Source organism: Chlorocebus sabaeus, chromosome 21, assembly GCF_047675955.1.
Source record: "Chlorocebus sabaeus isolate Y175 chromosome 21, mChlSab1.0.hap1, whole genome shotgun sequence".
NCBI lineage: Eukaryota > Metazoa > Chordata > Mammalia > Primates > Cercopithecidae > Chlorocebus > Chlorocebus sabaeus.
The window spans coordinates 81,597,983-81,612,310 of NC_132924.1; the positions used below are offsets into that span (position 1 = coordinate 81,597,983).

Here is a 14,328-nt window from a genome sequence, read left to right on the forward strand (position 1 = left end):
TAGGCCATGAGAAGCTGCTGTCTAGGAGGAACAGGACTCTCATCAAATTGTTGGTGCCTTGATTTTGGACTGCCCAGTTCTCATTTTGAACTATGAGAAATAAATTTCTGTTTTTTATAAATCACCCAGGCTAAGGTATTTTATTATGACAGCCCAAATGGACTAAGCCAGTATGTAATTCTATTTAAAAACCTTTGCTTTCAGTATATCACTGAAATGTGAAATATACTTAAAAGCATATGTATATTTGAGAATCTTATCTTTTATGCAAGAGATTATATAAATATAAAATATAATCCTAAATTGTAGGACCATAAAATACTGAAGCTAACTATAATAATGTATGTGTTATACAATACACAATTAAGGATGGGTACATTATTCAAAGACAATTCTTCAGCAAGATAATTGTTAAAAAGTCAAATAAATACAATCTAAATTAAAACAATTTTCTGAATGGCAAGCTAAAAATAAGCACTAAGAGATTTCTAATGAAATTTAAGCAATATCTATCATTATATTTTCAAATTTTTCATGAAATATTACAAATAGTCTCAATAATATAGATGTAAAGAGACTCAATCACATTGGTCATATTTTATAGTACTGCTTTGAAAACAGTCCATATAAATGGGTCTAAATTATCCTCATTATTTTATAATTGAAAAACTGAGGCAAAGAAAAGCTCATTGTTTTACTTAATATAATTACTAATTCAATTATGAGTAAGGTCATTAAAATTTTTAGACTTTCAAATATGAAAGGACCATGAAATAAAAACAGCCTTACATATGAATTATGTCTCCTAGCTTAAAAGCATAGTTACATAGTATAAATATTTACATTGCTCTGAAGAAAACTCTGGCAGCTGTTAGGCAATTCAACTAATACACTGATTATTTTCTATTTTATAAATGTTTAATTTCATGTATACATATTGGTGCTAACAAAATAAAATGATTAGCATAATGTATGTCACAAAATAAATAGGGTAATTACGGAATATACATCACATGTATAATAAAAACCACAAAATTAAAATAGAAAAATGAATGGCTTTGCCTTCTCCATTTTAGAAGACTTTTTAGTATTTTTATTCCAAGACAAAACCAGATTAAATAAATTAGAAATTACCTTGACAGCCACTCCTTTTCCTTCAGGAAATTCTAGAAGATGAAAAGTCAGTTCTTCAACCCTAGTAATGCAGAGTTTTGGGTCAGTTGTTCTTCTTAATGCCTGAACTAATGCCCGGGTCCTGTTATCAATACTCACCCTTGCGATAATCTACAAAGACATATTAAATATATATGATTAGAATACAAAACTGCTCTAAAGAACAATTCAAGTTTCTTAGTTCTCACTAGGAAATAAAACTTATAAATTTGACAAAAAGTAATAGAACCAAAAAGCACACTGAACAACTTGCCTTTTCTCGCTGAAGAGATAAACGCTTTTTCTCCTCTGCATTTCTGTCTCTGCTCACAGCCTGATCAGTTTTAGCAGGCTCTTCCTGTTCTTCTGACTGACTCTTAGAATCATACTTTAATTTGGGGACAAGTCCGCCAATATAACCACCTACTAAAGCTTGTACACCTTCAGTGGGACGAGAAAGTAAGTTAGCAATACTTTGTTTAGTTGAAATTGGAAGAACATCAGGTATCGCAGAAGGACTTGTAGGCTTGTCCACAGTATCTAAAGACTCTGAGTCTGGCTTGTAAGCCAGGATGCCAGGATCTGGAGAACTTAATTTCCCCTCTTCCACCTCTTTATCTTCAAGTTTTGATTTGTCCTGGAAATGTTCATTTTCCTTTTCTTGAGACATTTTTTCCTTACGTTTGAAGTATGAATTAATATGATTTGATAAAAAGTAGAATGACTCTCCAAATTTTGTGGTTATAATATTTGTGTAATGAAAAAGACTGCGTTTACCTCTAGTTTCTTCTTTGTCTATAATGTGACTTTTCTCTTCTGGAAAAGGACTCTTTTCTGCTGATTTGTCACTATATTTTTTCAGAGATTTGATGGCTTGTTTAATGTTTTTCTGTTTTAACCAGCCACTATCTGATACTTTTCTTAATATTTGGGAACTTGGCTTAAATTGAGCTAAATGTGAAATCATTTCATTTCGATTGCCAAAAATAGCCTTTGAAACAGAGTTCAAAGTACTTTTAATACGGGACATACAAATGTTCACTTTTGTAAGTCCCTTGGGAGCAGAAGTGCTAAGTTTCAAAATTCCAATATGTAAACCATGGTTGCTTGGAGAGTAACAGTGCTTACTGCAAGAATGTGCTTCGCTTTTGGTCCATTTACATTTTATTATGTTTGTATGAAAACCTCTTTGTAGACTGATGTGGCTTATCCTCCAGCAATGCTTAGGTGAGAACAAGAAATGCAGTTGCTTGCTTCTCTGCTTCCCACAAACACTTCTTGCATTACTAAGGAGGTAAATATATATATCTACAGTCAGATTAATAGACATAACTTAAAAATCATTTATTTTCTATGACATTCTCTCACTTCTTGAGTGCTTCATTTAAGAAATGCCATAATTCATGGTCTTACCTGAAATGGCAAGAAAAAAAAATTAGAATTCACGTTAAAAATTGAAATTGGGTATAATAGAAAATACAAGACTATTTGGACTAAACTCAGCAAGCTATATCAAAAAAAGCAGATAAAATATTGCCATTATAGCTGATAGAAAATTCATTTTTAAGCTAATATAAAATAATTCACTTTCAGTATAGAGGTAAATAAAAAAAGAAAATGAGGAATAGAATGTTTAGGGAAAAGAACTAATTTAGAGAAGTTTCCCAATAGGTAAGTTTTCCTACAACACATAATTTAATATGCAATTCAGATACTCCGCTTTTTTTTTTCCCCCTTCCTCACTGTTTAATTCTGGACTACTTTATGTGGCACTAGACTTGAAGACACTATTCCTTGAAGAAAAAGGTCAGGTCTTATACATCATTCATTGCAAACGATTTATAGAATACTTAATCTATACCAGACATGGTGCTAGATGCTGAAGTCACACAGTTACAGGATATGAAACAAAACTTCCAGTCTAGAGCTGCTAACAGCCATGTGAAAAAGATTTCACTACCTAAGTAATAAGTGCTCATTAAATCAAGTAAGTCAGGCTAGAAGAAACTATAGCATCTAACATAGAAGGGGTTCTTAACCACTATATAAAAAGAATACATACAAATAAGAAAAGAATAATCCAATTTAAAAATGTGGTATTGGTAAAAGAAAAGACAAATAGATCAATGGAACAGAATAAAGAATCCAGAAACAGACCCAATTAAATACAGTTAATTGATCTTTCACAAAAAAGCAAAGGTAATACAATGGAGCAAAAATAGTCTTCTTAACAAATGACAACTGGACATACGCATGCAAATTAATCTAGACACAGACTTTATACCTATCAAAAAAATTAACTCAAAACAGATCACAGATCTAAATATAAAATGTAAATGTATAAAACTAGAATGTAACGTAGGAGAAAACTTAGATGACCTTAGGAATGGCAATGACTTTGAGATAATATCAAATGCATGATTCATGAAAGAAAAAATTGATAAGGTGGACTTCATTAATATTAAAAACTTCTGGCCAGGCGTGGTGGCTCACACCTGCAATCCCAGCACTTTGGGAGGCTGAGGCAGGCAGATCACGAGGTCAGGAGTTCAAGACCAGCCTGGTCAGCATGGTGAAACCCCGTCTCTACTAAAAATACAAAAAATAAGCTGTGCATGGTGGTGCACGTCTGTAATCTCAGTTACTCGGGAGGCTGAGGCAGGAGAATCACTTGAATCCAGGAGGCAGAGGTTGCAGCGAGCCAAGATTGTGCCACTGCACTCCAGCCTGGGCAATAAGAGCCAGGCTTTGTCTCAAAAAAAACCAGAAAAAACAAAACCTTCTGCTCTGTGAAGGTCAATGTCAAGAGAATAAGACAACGAGGCAGAGACTGGGAAAAAATATTTTCAACAGACATATCTGATAAAGACCTGTCATCCATAATATTTAAAGAACTCTTAAAGCTCAACAATAAGAAAACAAACTCAATTACAAATGTGCCAAAGGCTGTAACAGACACCTCATCAAAGGAGATATATAGAAACAAATAAACATATGAGAAGTTGTATCACATCATATGTCATCAGGAAAATGCAAACTAAAATAACCATGATACTACAACATACCCATTAGACTGGCCAGAATACAGAACACTGAGAACACTAAATGCTGGTGAGGATGTAAAGCAAAAGGAACTCTTACTCATTGCTGAAGAAACACAAAATGGTACAGTCACTCTGAAAGATAGTTCGGTAGTTTCTTGCAAAATTAAACATACTCTTAACATATGACCCAGCAATGTTACTCCTTGATATTTACCCAAAGGAGCTGAGACTATGTCCATAATAAAATCTGCACATGGATGTTTATAGAAGCCTTATTCATAATTGCCAAAATTTCAAAACAACAAGATGTATTTTAGTAAGTGAATGGATAACCTGTGGCATATCAATATATGGTATGTGTAGACAATGGAAAATTGTTCAGTGCTACAAAGACATGAGCTATCAAGCCATAAAAAGACTGCGGGAAACCTGAAATACATATTACTAAGTGAAAACTGCCAATCTGAAAAAGGCTACATACTGTGTCTTTGTTCAGGCTCCTGCAACAAAATCCCATAAACTGGGGAGCTTACATATGGGAGATACCCCATATATAAAATGGGGTATCTGTGTGTGTTTTATAGAGACTAGGTCTCACTCTGTCACCCAGGCTGCAGTGCAGTGGCATGCATGATCATAGCTCACTACCTCCTTGAACTCCTGGACTCATGCAATCCACCTGCCTTAGCCTCCCAAGTAGCGGGGACTATAGGTACACATGCCTGGCTTAGGTAGCTTATAAACAATAGAAATTTATTTCTCACAAAATTTCCCACAGTTCTGGAGACTGGGAAGTCCAAGATCAGTATTAGCAGATTTGGTATCTGCTGAAGGCCCACTTACTGGTTCACAGATGGCTGTCTTCTTACTGTGTCCTCACATGGTAGAAGGTACTAACTAGCTCTACGGGTTGTCTTTTAGAAGGGCACTAATCCCATTCCTAAGGACTACACTCTTCTGACCTAATCACCTCCCAAAGACCTACCTCTTAATACCATTACCTTAGCGGTTATGATTTCCACATGAATTTTGAGAGGCACAAACATTCAGACCATAGAAGTATGATTCCAGCTATATAACACTCTAGAAAGGCAAAACTATGAAGACAGTAAAAAGATCAGTGGTTGCCAAAAGCAGAGTACAGAAGGAATAAATAGGTAGGGGACAGAGGATAGTATTTTTACTGCCCTAAAAATCCTTTGTATAGTATAATAATGGATAAATATAATTAAACATTTGTTTAAACCCACAGAATGTACACCACCAGGAATGAACCCAAATGTACCCTATGAACTTGGGGGACTGTGTGTGAATGCAGGCTCATCAATTATAATACCTGTACCACTCTGGTGAGTGATGCCAATAATGGAGGTGGCTATGCGTGTACTGGGGTAGGGGGTTTATGGAAATGTCTGTACCTTCCTCTCAATTTTCCTGTGAACCTAAAAACTGTTCTAAAAAAAGTCTTTTTTTAAAAAAGCAATCTGCAGTTCTATATATGCTATACACACATGAATATATATATACACACACACATATATTAAAAAATGAAAATCTACATATGTAGTTGAAATCTTATGGGCACACATATACATACACAAACTGATTCTGAAAGGATAAGCATCTGTTTATTCTTATGACCTAAGGCATGGGGCCGAAAGGGAATGAGAATGGTTTTTACTTTTTACTTTTCTACTGTCTGAATTATTTATAATGAGGTTTTATTTTGTAATTAGAAAAAGTAAAATATTTAAAGCACTGTAACAGAAGGTACCATGTGAATGAAAGACAAATTGAGATAAAATCGAGGGAAGTTTAAGAAAAAAAGAGGTTAAAAACTGGCCAAAGTTAAAAAGGAATTCATCATGTGTAAAGATGAGAAGGAAAGGAGAGAATTCTAAATAACCATAAACAAAACAAACACAGCCAGGAGTTTGAGACCAGCCCAGGTAAATGGTGAAACCTTGTCTCAAAAAAAACAATAATAAAACAAATTAGCTGGGCATGGTGGCACAGGCCTGTAGTCCTAGCTACTCAGGAGGCTGAGGTGGGAGGATTACTTGAGCCCAGGAGTCTGAGCCACAGAGTCCCCATCTCTAAAACAAACAAAACTACACACAGAAGCAAACAGAAGAAAGCACGGAAGAAAGCACATATAGTATGTGCAGAGATTGCATATAGTCTAGTTTTACTGCAGGACCTAGAGAGATTGAGAGAGAGGTAGATGACGCTGAGAAAGATGGAACTGAGAACCTATTCCAATTGTCCGTAAGATAACAGCCTAAAGTAAAATTCTTCCTTCTAAATTGCATGTGCCATTTAGAATTTTATATGGAAGAGAGAGAAAAAAAAGCAAAGCCTGTCTTGTCTTCCAGGCTGAAGGAGCCCAGGGAATTCTACCACAAAATATGGCTGCCTGGTATAAGTATTTTGAATTAAAGCCCCATCAGAGATCAACAGATGCTAGAAGAGACTTTTCCCCTATCTACAAAAAGACCAGACAGATTCCCCAAGGAGAGTAATTGTTTTCCCGTCTCCTCCTCAGGGAGACGGGAAAACAATTTTATTATCTGCTGCAGAAAAGAAGACTGGAAGACTGAAGAATATAACCACACCCAAATGACACTTTCATAAGATGAAGTCTGTCTCTTAGGCTCATTCAGTTTTCAAAGAGAATACAAGTTCATCTCTGTCCTTCCAACCCCCCGTCCATTCCTTCGCCCTAGTGATCAGTTATTGCCGCTCAACAGAATTACCTCTATTCCCCATCTTTCCTTCCCCTCTGAAAACAGCTATGTAAGTATGTGGGCCCCACTGGGATATTTAAGTAATCATTGCGATTCTCAGCTGTGCACATTAATAAATTTGTATGCCATTTTTCTTAGTAATCTGTTTCTGTCAGCTGATTTTCAGCAAACTGGCAGAGGTGGAAGGGGACATTTTCTCTTGATTCCCACAAGGCTCTTCCAAACTCCTTGGGACTTGCAGTCAATAAGATAAGTCAAGTTAACATAAAAGCTCTGCAGCCCCAATGACACAAAAACACTTAAGGTAAAATACTTGTGGATAAAAAGCCATGTTCTGTTTTCACTTATATGTAGGAGCCAAAAAAATTGGATCTCATGGAGATAGAGAGTAGAATGATAGTTACCAGAGGCTAGGAACAGTGTGTGTGAGGGAGAGTTGGGGGCTGGAAAGGAGGGGATAAGAGAGGATAGTTAATAGGTACAAGCATACACTTAGAAGTAATGAATTATAGGCCGTGCACGGTAGCTCACGCCTGTAATCCCAGTACTTTGGGAGGCCGAGGCGGGCGGATCATGATGTCAGGAGATCGAGACCATCCTGGCTAACATGGTCATACCCCGTCTCTACTAAATATACAAAAAATTAGCCCGGCGAGGTGGCGGACGCTCGTAGTCCCAGCTACTTGGGAGACTGAGGCAGGAGAATGGCGTCAACCTGGGAGGTGCAGCTTGCAGTGAGCCGAGATCACAGTCACTGAACTCCAGCTTGGGCGACAGAGCGAGACTCCACCTCAAAAAAAAAAAAAAAAAAAAAGAAGTAATGAGTTATACTATTTGAATAGTAAAGTAGAGGGACTATAGTTAACAATAACATATTGTGTTATTTCAAAATAGCTACAAGATTTGAAATATTCCCAAGAAAAAATAAATGTTCAAGGTGATGCATATCCTAAATACCCTGATTTGATCATTTCACATTGTACACATGTATCAAAATATCACATCTACCCTATAAATATATACAAATATTATACATCATTTAAAAAAAAAATCCATGCTCAACTTGAAGAATACCAAGAAAATGTAAAATTAAACCAGAAAAATAACTGTGTGACGTAATGCATATGTTAGATTTAGTTAGTCCACAATGAAAATAATACTTAAAAAATCATGTTGCACACCGTAAATACATACACCTTTATCTGGCAATTTAAAAAATAAAAAATAATTTTATAAAATAATAAAGCCATGCTCAAAGTCAATAGTAAAAAATCTCCAGGTTTAAGAGGACCCACGGGTCTGGAACTGCAGTCATACTATCCTCAAGGTGCAGATACCCTATGGGCAATGGGATCCCACACCAAGCAACTACCACAGAAAATGAACTCACTGAAGTTACAAAACATGCAAAGAAATGCACCATCGCCTGCAGAGAGGATCAGCAAATATAGCCAGAAAACAAATGTGTAACTAAGATTCAGAAATATAAAAAAATTAAGGTCTAAAATGTTCAAAGGCGAAACAGAAAGAACAAAAATAAAGAGTCAAAAAGAGAACTGTACCCAGAATAAACAAGGAGAGCAAAATCTCAGAAATGAAAACTCCAGCTATGTGCTAGCTACAAACACACCTGTAACAGAAGGCTGAAAATACAGGACTGGGAAAAATGTTATACCAGACCAAAACTACCCAGCAGAAAATGAAAAGCCTTTGAAGGTAAACATAAGGGAAAGGCATTAATTATGGATAAAAAGGAGACACTGCATAACAATAAAAGAATGATCCATTTACTTATTAAACCTCAGGTAATCATGTAGACCTTGGAGGAGAAGACAATCTACTGAGAAATAAAACAAATAAGGAATGGAATGGATAAAGTCAGGCTGAGAAGTGCCATGAATTAAAATAAAGCAGGGGGGAGGGGAAGAAGGGCACAGAGCGTTATTTTATGGTGTGATCAGAACTGAGTTGACATTTTAGTGGAAACCTGAAAGAAGCAAGAAAGAAAATTATTAAGAAAATCTGGGAAAACAGCATTCTAGTCAGAGAGAAAAAACAACCAACAATTTGGAGACAAATATGAGCTTTGGAACAGCAAGAACTACAAGATGATTAAAGGCAAGTAAGGGGAAAAAAAGAATGATAAAGACGAACCAAACCAAAAATAAAATTCTACGGCTCTCCTCAACATCTGAATGGACCCCTCCTCTTGGCCAAGGGCATTCCAGAGTTAACCTGAAAATCTAGTTCAGCCATGATGGAAAGGGGGTTGGATGTGCCTCATTATACCCCTCCAGCATTCACATCAACACAGATCTTAAGTCTGGTAAGAAATATTTACAGGCCGGGTGCGGTGGCTCACGCCTGTACTTTCAGCACTTTGGGAGGCTGAGGTGGGTGGATGACAAGGTCAGGAGTTCAAGACCAGCCTGGCCAATATGGTGAAACCCCGTCTCTACTAATAATACAAAAATTAACCAGGCGTAGTGGCACATGCCTGTAGTCCCAGCTACTCGGGAGGCTGAGGCAGAAGAATCACTTGAACCTGGGAGACAAAGATTACAGTGAGCTGAGATAGTGCCACTGCACTCCAGCCTAGGCGACACAGCGAGACTCCCACTCAAAAAAAAAAAAAAGAAAAAAGAAAAAACATTCACAATCTATTCTCTCTGAAGCCTGCTACCTGGAGGCTTCATCCGCATCATAAAACCTTGGTCTCCACACCTCCTTATGGTAACCCAGACATTCCTTTCCACTGATAGCAACTCATTCAACCAACTGCCAAACAGAAAATGTTTATATGACCTGGAAGCCCCGTCCCCTTCCAAATCAAACCGATGTGACTGATTGATGCATTATGTCTCACTAAAATGTACAGAGGCAAGTGGCATTTGACCACCTTGGGCACATGTCAGTGGGACCTCCTGAGGCTGTGTCACGGGTGCGTCCTTAAATTCGACAAAATTTTCTAGATTGATTGAGACCTGTCTCAGATATTTTGAGGTCACAGACCCCAAAATTCAGGCAGGAAATGGAGACTAGACTATGGCAGAATTTTGCATTGTTTCTTTCCAATATGATGAATTTATGAAACCACCTATCAACTTGGCATTAAAATATAGTACAAAAGGCCAAAATATGGGAACCATTACAAGATTAGACAACTTCATAATCATAATGAGAGATTTAATACACCTTTCTCAGAAACGACAACTACCAAGCAAAAATTACAAAACAAAGATGACCAACAAAATCAGTAAGTTTAATTGAATTGCCCCCAAATCACAACATTAGTAAATGCAAGATAAGTGTTTTGAGAGTACATTCAGCCAGAAGTTAGATCGCAAAAACATAGGAAGAAGAATGTAAAGTGAGACGCTACCATCAACTGAAAAAAGAGCAAGGAAGAATAGACGTAGTATAAATACAAGGGAGGTACGAATAAAACGGAGAGGCTTGGACCAACCACTAGAGAAGGGAATGGAGTTTTAACTAGAGGAATTAAGGGAATTATTAGGTAGAGGCCCAGCTAAGGATGGAAAGAATGAATTTACAGAGGATATCACTTAATTATTAATATAACACAGGCAAAAGGGTGACAACAGTCTGAACGTAACAGTACTGAGGAGAGCAAAGATCCCCTGGTGGCCATTGAGCAGACCATCCAGAGGGACAACTCCTTATCTGAGGAATTTAGAAATAATTAGACTTCTCTGTTGGCTAAAGCCAGCATCTGGTACCAGGATTCTTTCCCAGCAACGTATAAGTAACTAGAATTTCTATACATGTCCAGAATGTATGCTTGTCAAAACTCATTGTGCAACCTTTGCTGATATCAAAGCACCAAAATGTCTACAAATGTAATCACTGATCATGACCTACGTGGCTAATATGGTCCAAGTTACCCTTCAGCTTCTGCTGTAAGGTCCATAAATACCCCAAGAAGAAAATCCACTGCAGTGAGCTGTCCTCTCTTGCTGAGGCACCTTACTGCACTCTTCTGCAGCACTCTTTCTATCTAATAACACTTTCCTTTTCAAATCTATACTGTTGTTGGTAAATTTTTCTTACTACCCTACTATCCCAAGCTGACCACTTTCCAATGCTGGGGCTCTGACACCGCACCCAGCAAGTACTAATGTGGGGAAGAGAGCCACTCTGAACACTTTGAAAGTAAGGGAAAAAAGAGAAAACAACAAAACACAGGACTTGACAGCCAAGAATGGGGTAAAGAGAGGGAAGTGTTAAGAGAGCCCTAAGGTTTCAAATCTGAAATATATGAAGAGTGCCATTTGCGAATATGAGAAAACTGTGAAGGGGCCAATTTAATACGAAAGAAAAACACATTTTCTTTTGGATTCACAGGATGAAGTAACAGTGGGACATTCGAATGGAAATGTACACAGACTATGGATTTACGTGTGGAATTACCAGCACAGTGGCAGCAGAAACCACAACATTAGATGGATTTATCAGATGACAGTTTACAGTAATAATACATGACTATTTTGGGATTAGAGAACCTGAGAAAAGCTTTTTTTCCTTGAAAAATATGTATTTGCAATACAAACTATATTTTCCATAATATTTCAGTATATTCACATGCCTATTTAAGTATACCTGGGTTTCAAATATGAAACTCTAGTTTAGAGACAGCGACAGGGGTAGAGGCTTGAGTGCCACCCAGAGCTAAGAAGAGGAAGAAAGACTCTAAAGGAAACAAAACAGGAGAAAAAGCCACCCTGAAAAAATCAGGACACTGGAAACCAAGACAGGACCAATTTTTTTCAAGTAACGGATAAGGAACAGAATAAAATATGCGAGTACTGCAGAAAAAAATAAGAACTAAGAAATGATCGGCCAGGCGCAGTGGCTTACACCTGTAATCCCAGCACTTTGGGAGGCCGAGGCGGGTGGATCACTTGAGGCCAGGAGTTTGAGACCAGCCTGGTCAACATGGCGAAACCCATCTCTACTTAAAAAAATTAGCCGGGTGTGGTTGCGCACGCCTGTAAATCCCAGCTACTCGGGAGGCTGAAGCAAGAGAATCCTTTGAACCTTGCAGTGAGTCGAGATCGCGCCAGGACACTCCAGCCTGGGTGACAGAGAGAGACTCCCAACAACAACAACAAAAAATGGCAGGACAGGAAGGTGTCTATGGCTAAGCGTTCTAACTCTGACCTTTTTACAAATACATATTCCACGACTGAAGCAATATGCAGCTTCAGCACAACCTCTCTAACTGGGGTAAAAAAACAACTCAAAGTACAGGTTGTTCTTGTAACAACTTTGCATGTGAAACAAGTGAATATCTAAACTAGTGAAACTGACCCTTTCCTTCAACATCACTCATTAAAAGGGCGTTTACAATATTTTAATTTAGGCCTGATACAGAAATAAAAAACGAGATCAACATTAAGAAAAAGTTGATTATAATTACGAAATAAAAACATGTTCTTATATTGAAAGTACAACTAATTTGCATAAGCAATTTAACAAAATAGCTACAATGGGCTTGATACAACTGCCTCACAAGCCTTAAGCTCTCAGTTCTTAATGTTCCACTGTTTAACAGCATTTTCTTAATACACTGAAACATTTGTCATTTTTGAACTCTTGGCAATTAGGACTGCAGAACCAGGATACAACTGTTACTGGAAATGCAAACAGTATTTTAAACAGGATTATATGACAGTCCCTTATGTCACAACTCTCTTAAGTTTTTCCTATGAATCACCATTTTAAAGTTATCATTGTATTAGGCGTGGAAAGCAGGTTCCTTCCAGCATAATGATAGAAATGACACAGGGATAGGAAGCACTGCAACAGTGATTCATATACCTTCACCTTTTAAAAAGTACACACCTGAATCTACTTAAGCAGCAGTGGTCAGGGATGGAATCAAATGCGGATGGGGTTAGAAAGAAATCGCTGACAAAAAATATCAGGCAGTAGAATCACCAGGTGCACAATGACAGTCGAGAATGATGTAGAGTAGGGAAACCCTCCTGAGAGTGACCAGCTAACTACTGGAGAACACTAAAGTGCAGGGGAAGGCAGACAGACTCTGGGAAATTGGGGAGGGAGTCCTGGGGATGGGACAGGAGGAGTAGGGCGGGACCGGCGAAACCAAAAACAGTTTGCGCTTCTGGGGCAGCAAAGTCCACGGGGGCGGAGGGCGCCGAGCACCAATGAGCTCCAGGAGCCGCGGGCTCCTTGCAGCGCCAGGTCCTCCCCAAAGCCTGGCGTCTCCCCACCCTCTCGCTAGGGAAGTGCCCTTCAAAGAAAGAGAAAGGAAGAGCCGGAGAAACGGACAAGGGTCCAGAACGATCACCCAGCCTCCTATCGTCCCGCCCCTTGTCCCCTCGCGGCCACTTACCGGGATGCAGGCCGCAGTCACAAGGGCTGCAGCGGCGACTCGCTCGTTCCCGGCATTGACGTCCACTCCTACCGGCCTGCATCAGCTGAGCTTCCAACACAAACACTGGCGCAGCAGCTGGGTCACCACTCACTCAGCCCCGCCCCGCCCCCAGCGGAAGTGACGCACTAGCCGTTTGGGTCTACCCGCTAGCTCGGGTGAGGTTTTTCCGCCTCGCTCAGGCCTCTGCGTCCCTGTCAATCTGCGTTCTTCCCCCTCCCCGAAGTATGCGCAATAGAGCATGACGGAGCGCAAGGCGGGAAGCAGCGACAGACGTGTATGCGTGCGTGCGTGCGTGCGTGCGTGATGCGCGAGGTGTGGCTTGCGGGTGGGGCGTGCTGTGCTCTTGTGTTTCCCGGGTGTGTGAGCGGTGGGACTTCGTTTTGCCTTCGTGGGCGGGACCTCGGAGCAGTATCCTGGCCTGCTTGTTTGGGGGCCGCTATCCTCTTTAGGCAGAGATAAGCCTCCCTCTCCGCATCCCTGAAGCCCCTGCCCAAGCTGTCTCAGTTCCTAGGAGCTGCGGGCTGCGATACCAGTTTCCTAGAGGGTGGTGCGCGGCACCGCCGCGCTCCTTTCTCTGTATCCATTCCTGGGCATGGCCACCCAGACTAAATGGCACTCAAAAGCTATTTGACATATATTACAGTATTGGAAGTTAGCATAAACCGCCCCACAAATGGTCCCACACTTAACACATCTTTTTAAAATTCTGGCATTTCATGCGTACCACAGGGGCAAACTACAACCCTCAGGGCAAATTCGGCCCGTCGCAGGTTCTGCTGTATATAGCTGGGAGCTAAAAATGGGTTTCACCTTTTTCAAAGGTTAAAAAAAAAATGTTTTGCGACACATGACAATTATATGATATTCATATTTGTGTCTGCTTTTTACAGTTTCATTAGAACACAGCCTTTCATTCCTATACATGCTGTCAATTAAAGCTTTTATGCTACAATAGCGAATTTGG

The 14,328-nt window shown here is 39.1% G+C and overlaps 1 protein-coding gene across 5 annotated transcripts in view; it reads right to left on the reverse strand.

Moving 5' to 3' along the window:
- The window catches only part of PNPLA8 (patatin like domain 8, phospholipase A2), a 51,809-nt gene extending 38,363 nt beyond the window's left edge, over positions 1 to 13,446 (reverse strand). Inside the window, exons 1-4 of one of the 5 annotated variants that reach the window (XM_038004471.2) lie at positions 13,323 to 13,426; positions 7,659 to 7,733; positions 1,427 to 2,438; positions 1,135 to 1,284 (exon numbers count right to left, since the gene is read on the reverse strand). In XM_038004471.2, the coding sequence (XP_037860399.2) occupies positions 1,135 to 1,284; positions 1,427 to 2,182 (906 nt within the window). In that variant the 5' untranslated portion in view covers positions 2,183 to 2,438; positions 7,659 to 7,733; positions 13,323 to 13,426. Of the gene's footprint in view, positions 1 to 1,134; positions 1,285 to 1,426; positions 2,566 to 7,433; positions 7,617 to 7,658; positions 7,734 to 13,322 lie in introns of those variants that run through there. The other 4 variants (XM_038004469.2, XM_007982591.3, XM_038004470.2 and 1 more) reach the window with 4 other exon arrangements.
- Between the last annotated feature and the right edge of the window lie 882 nt (positions 13,447 to 14,328).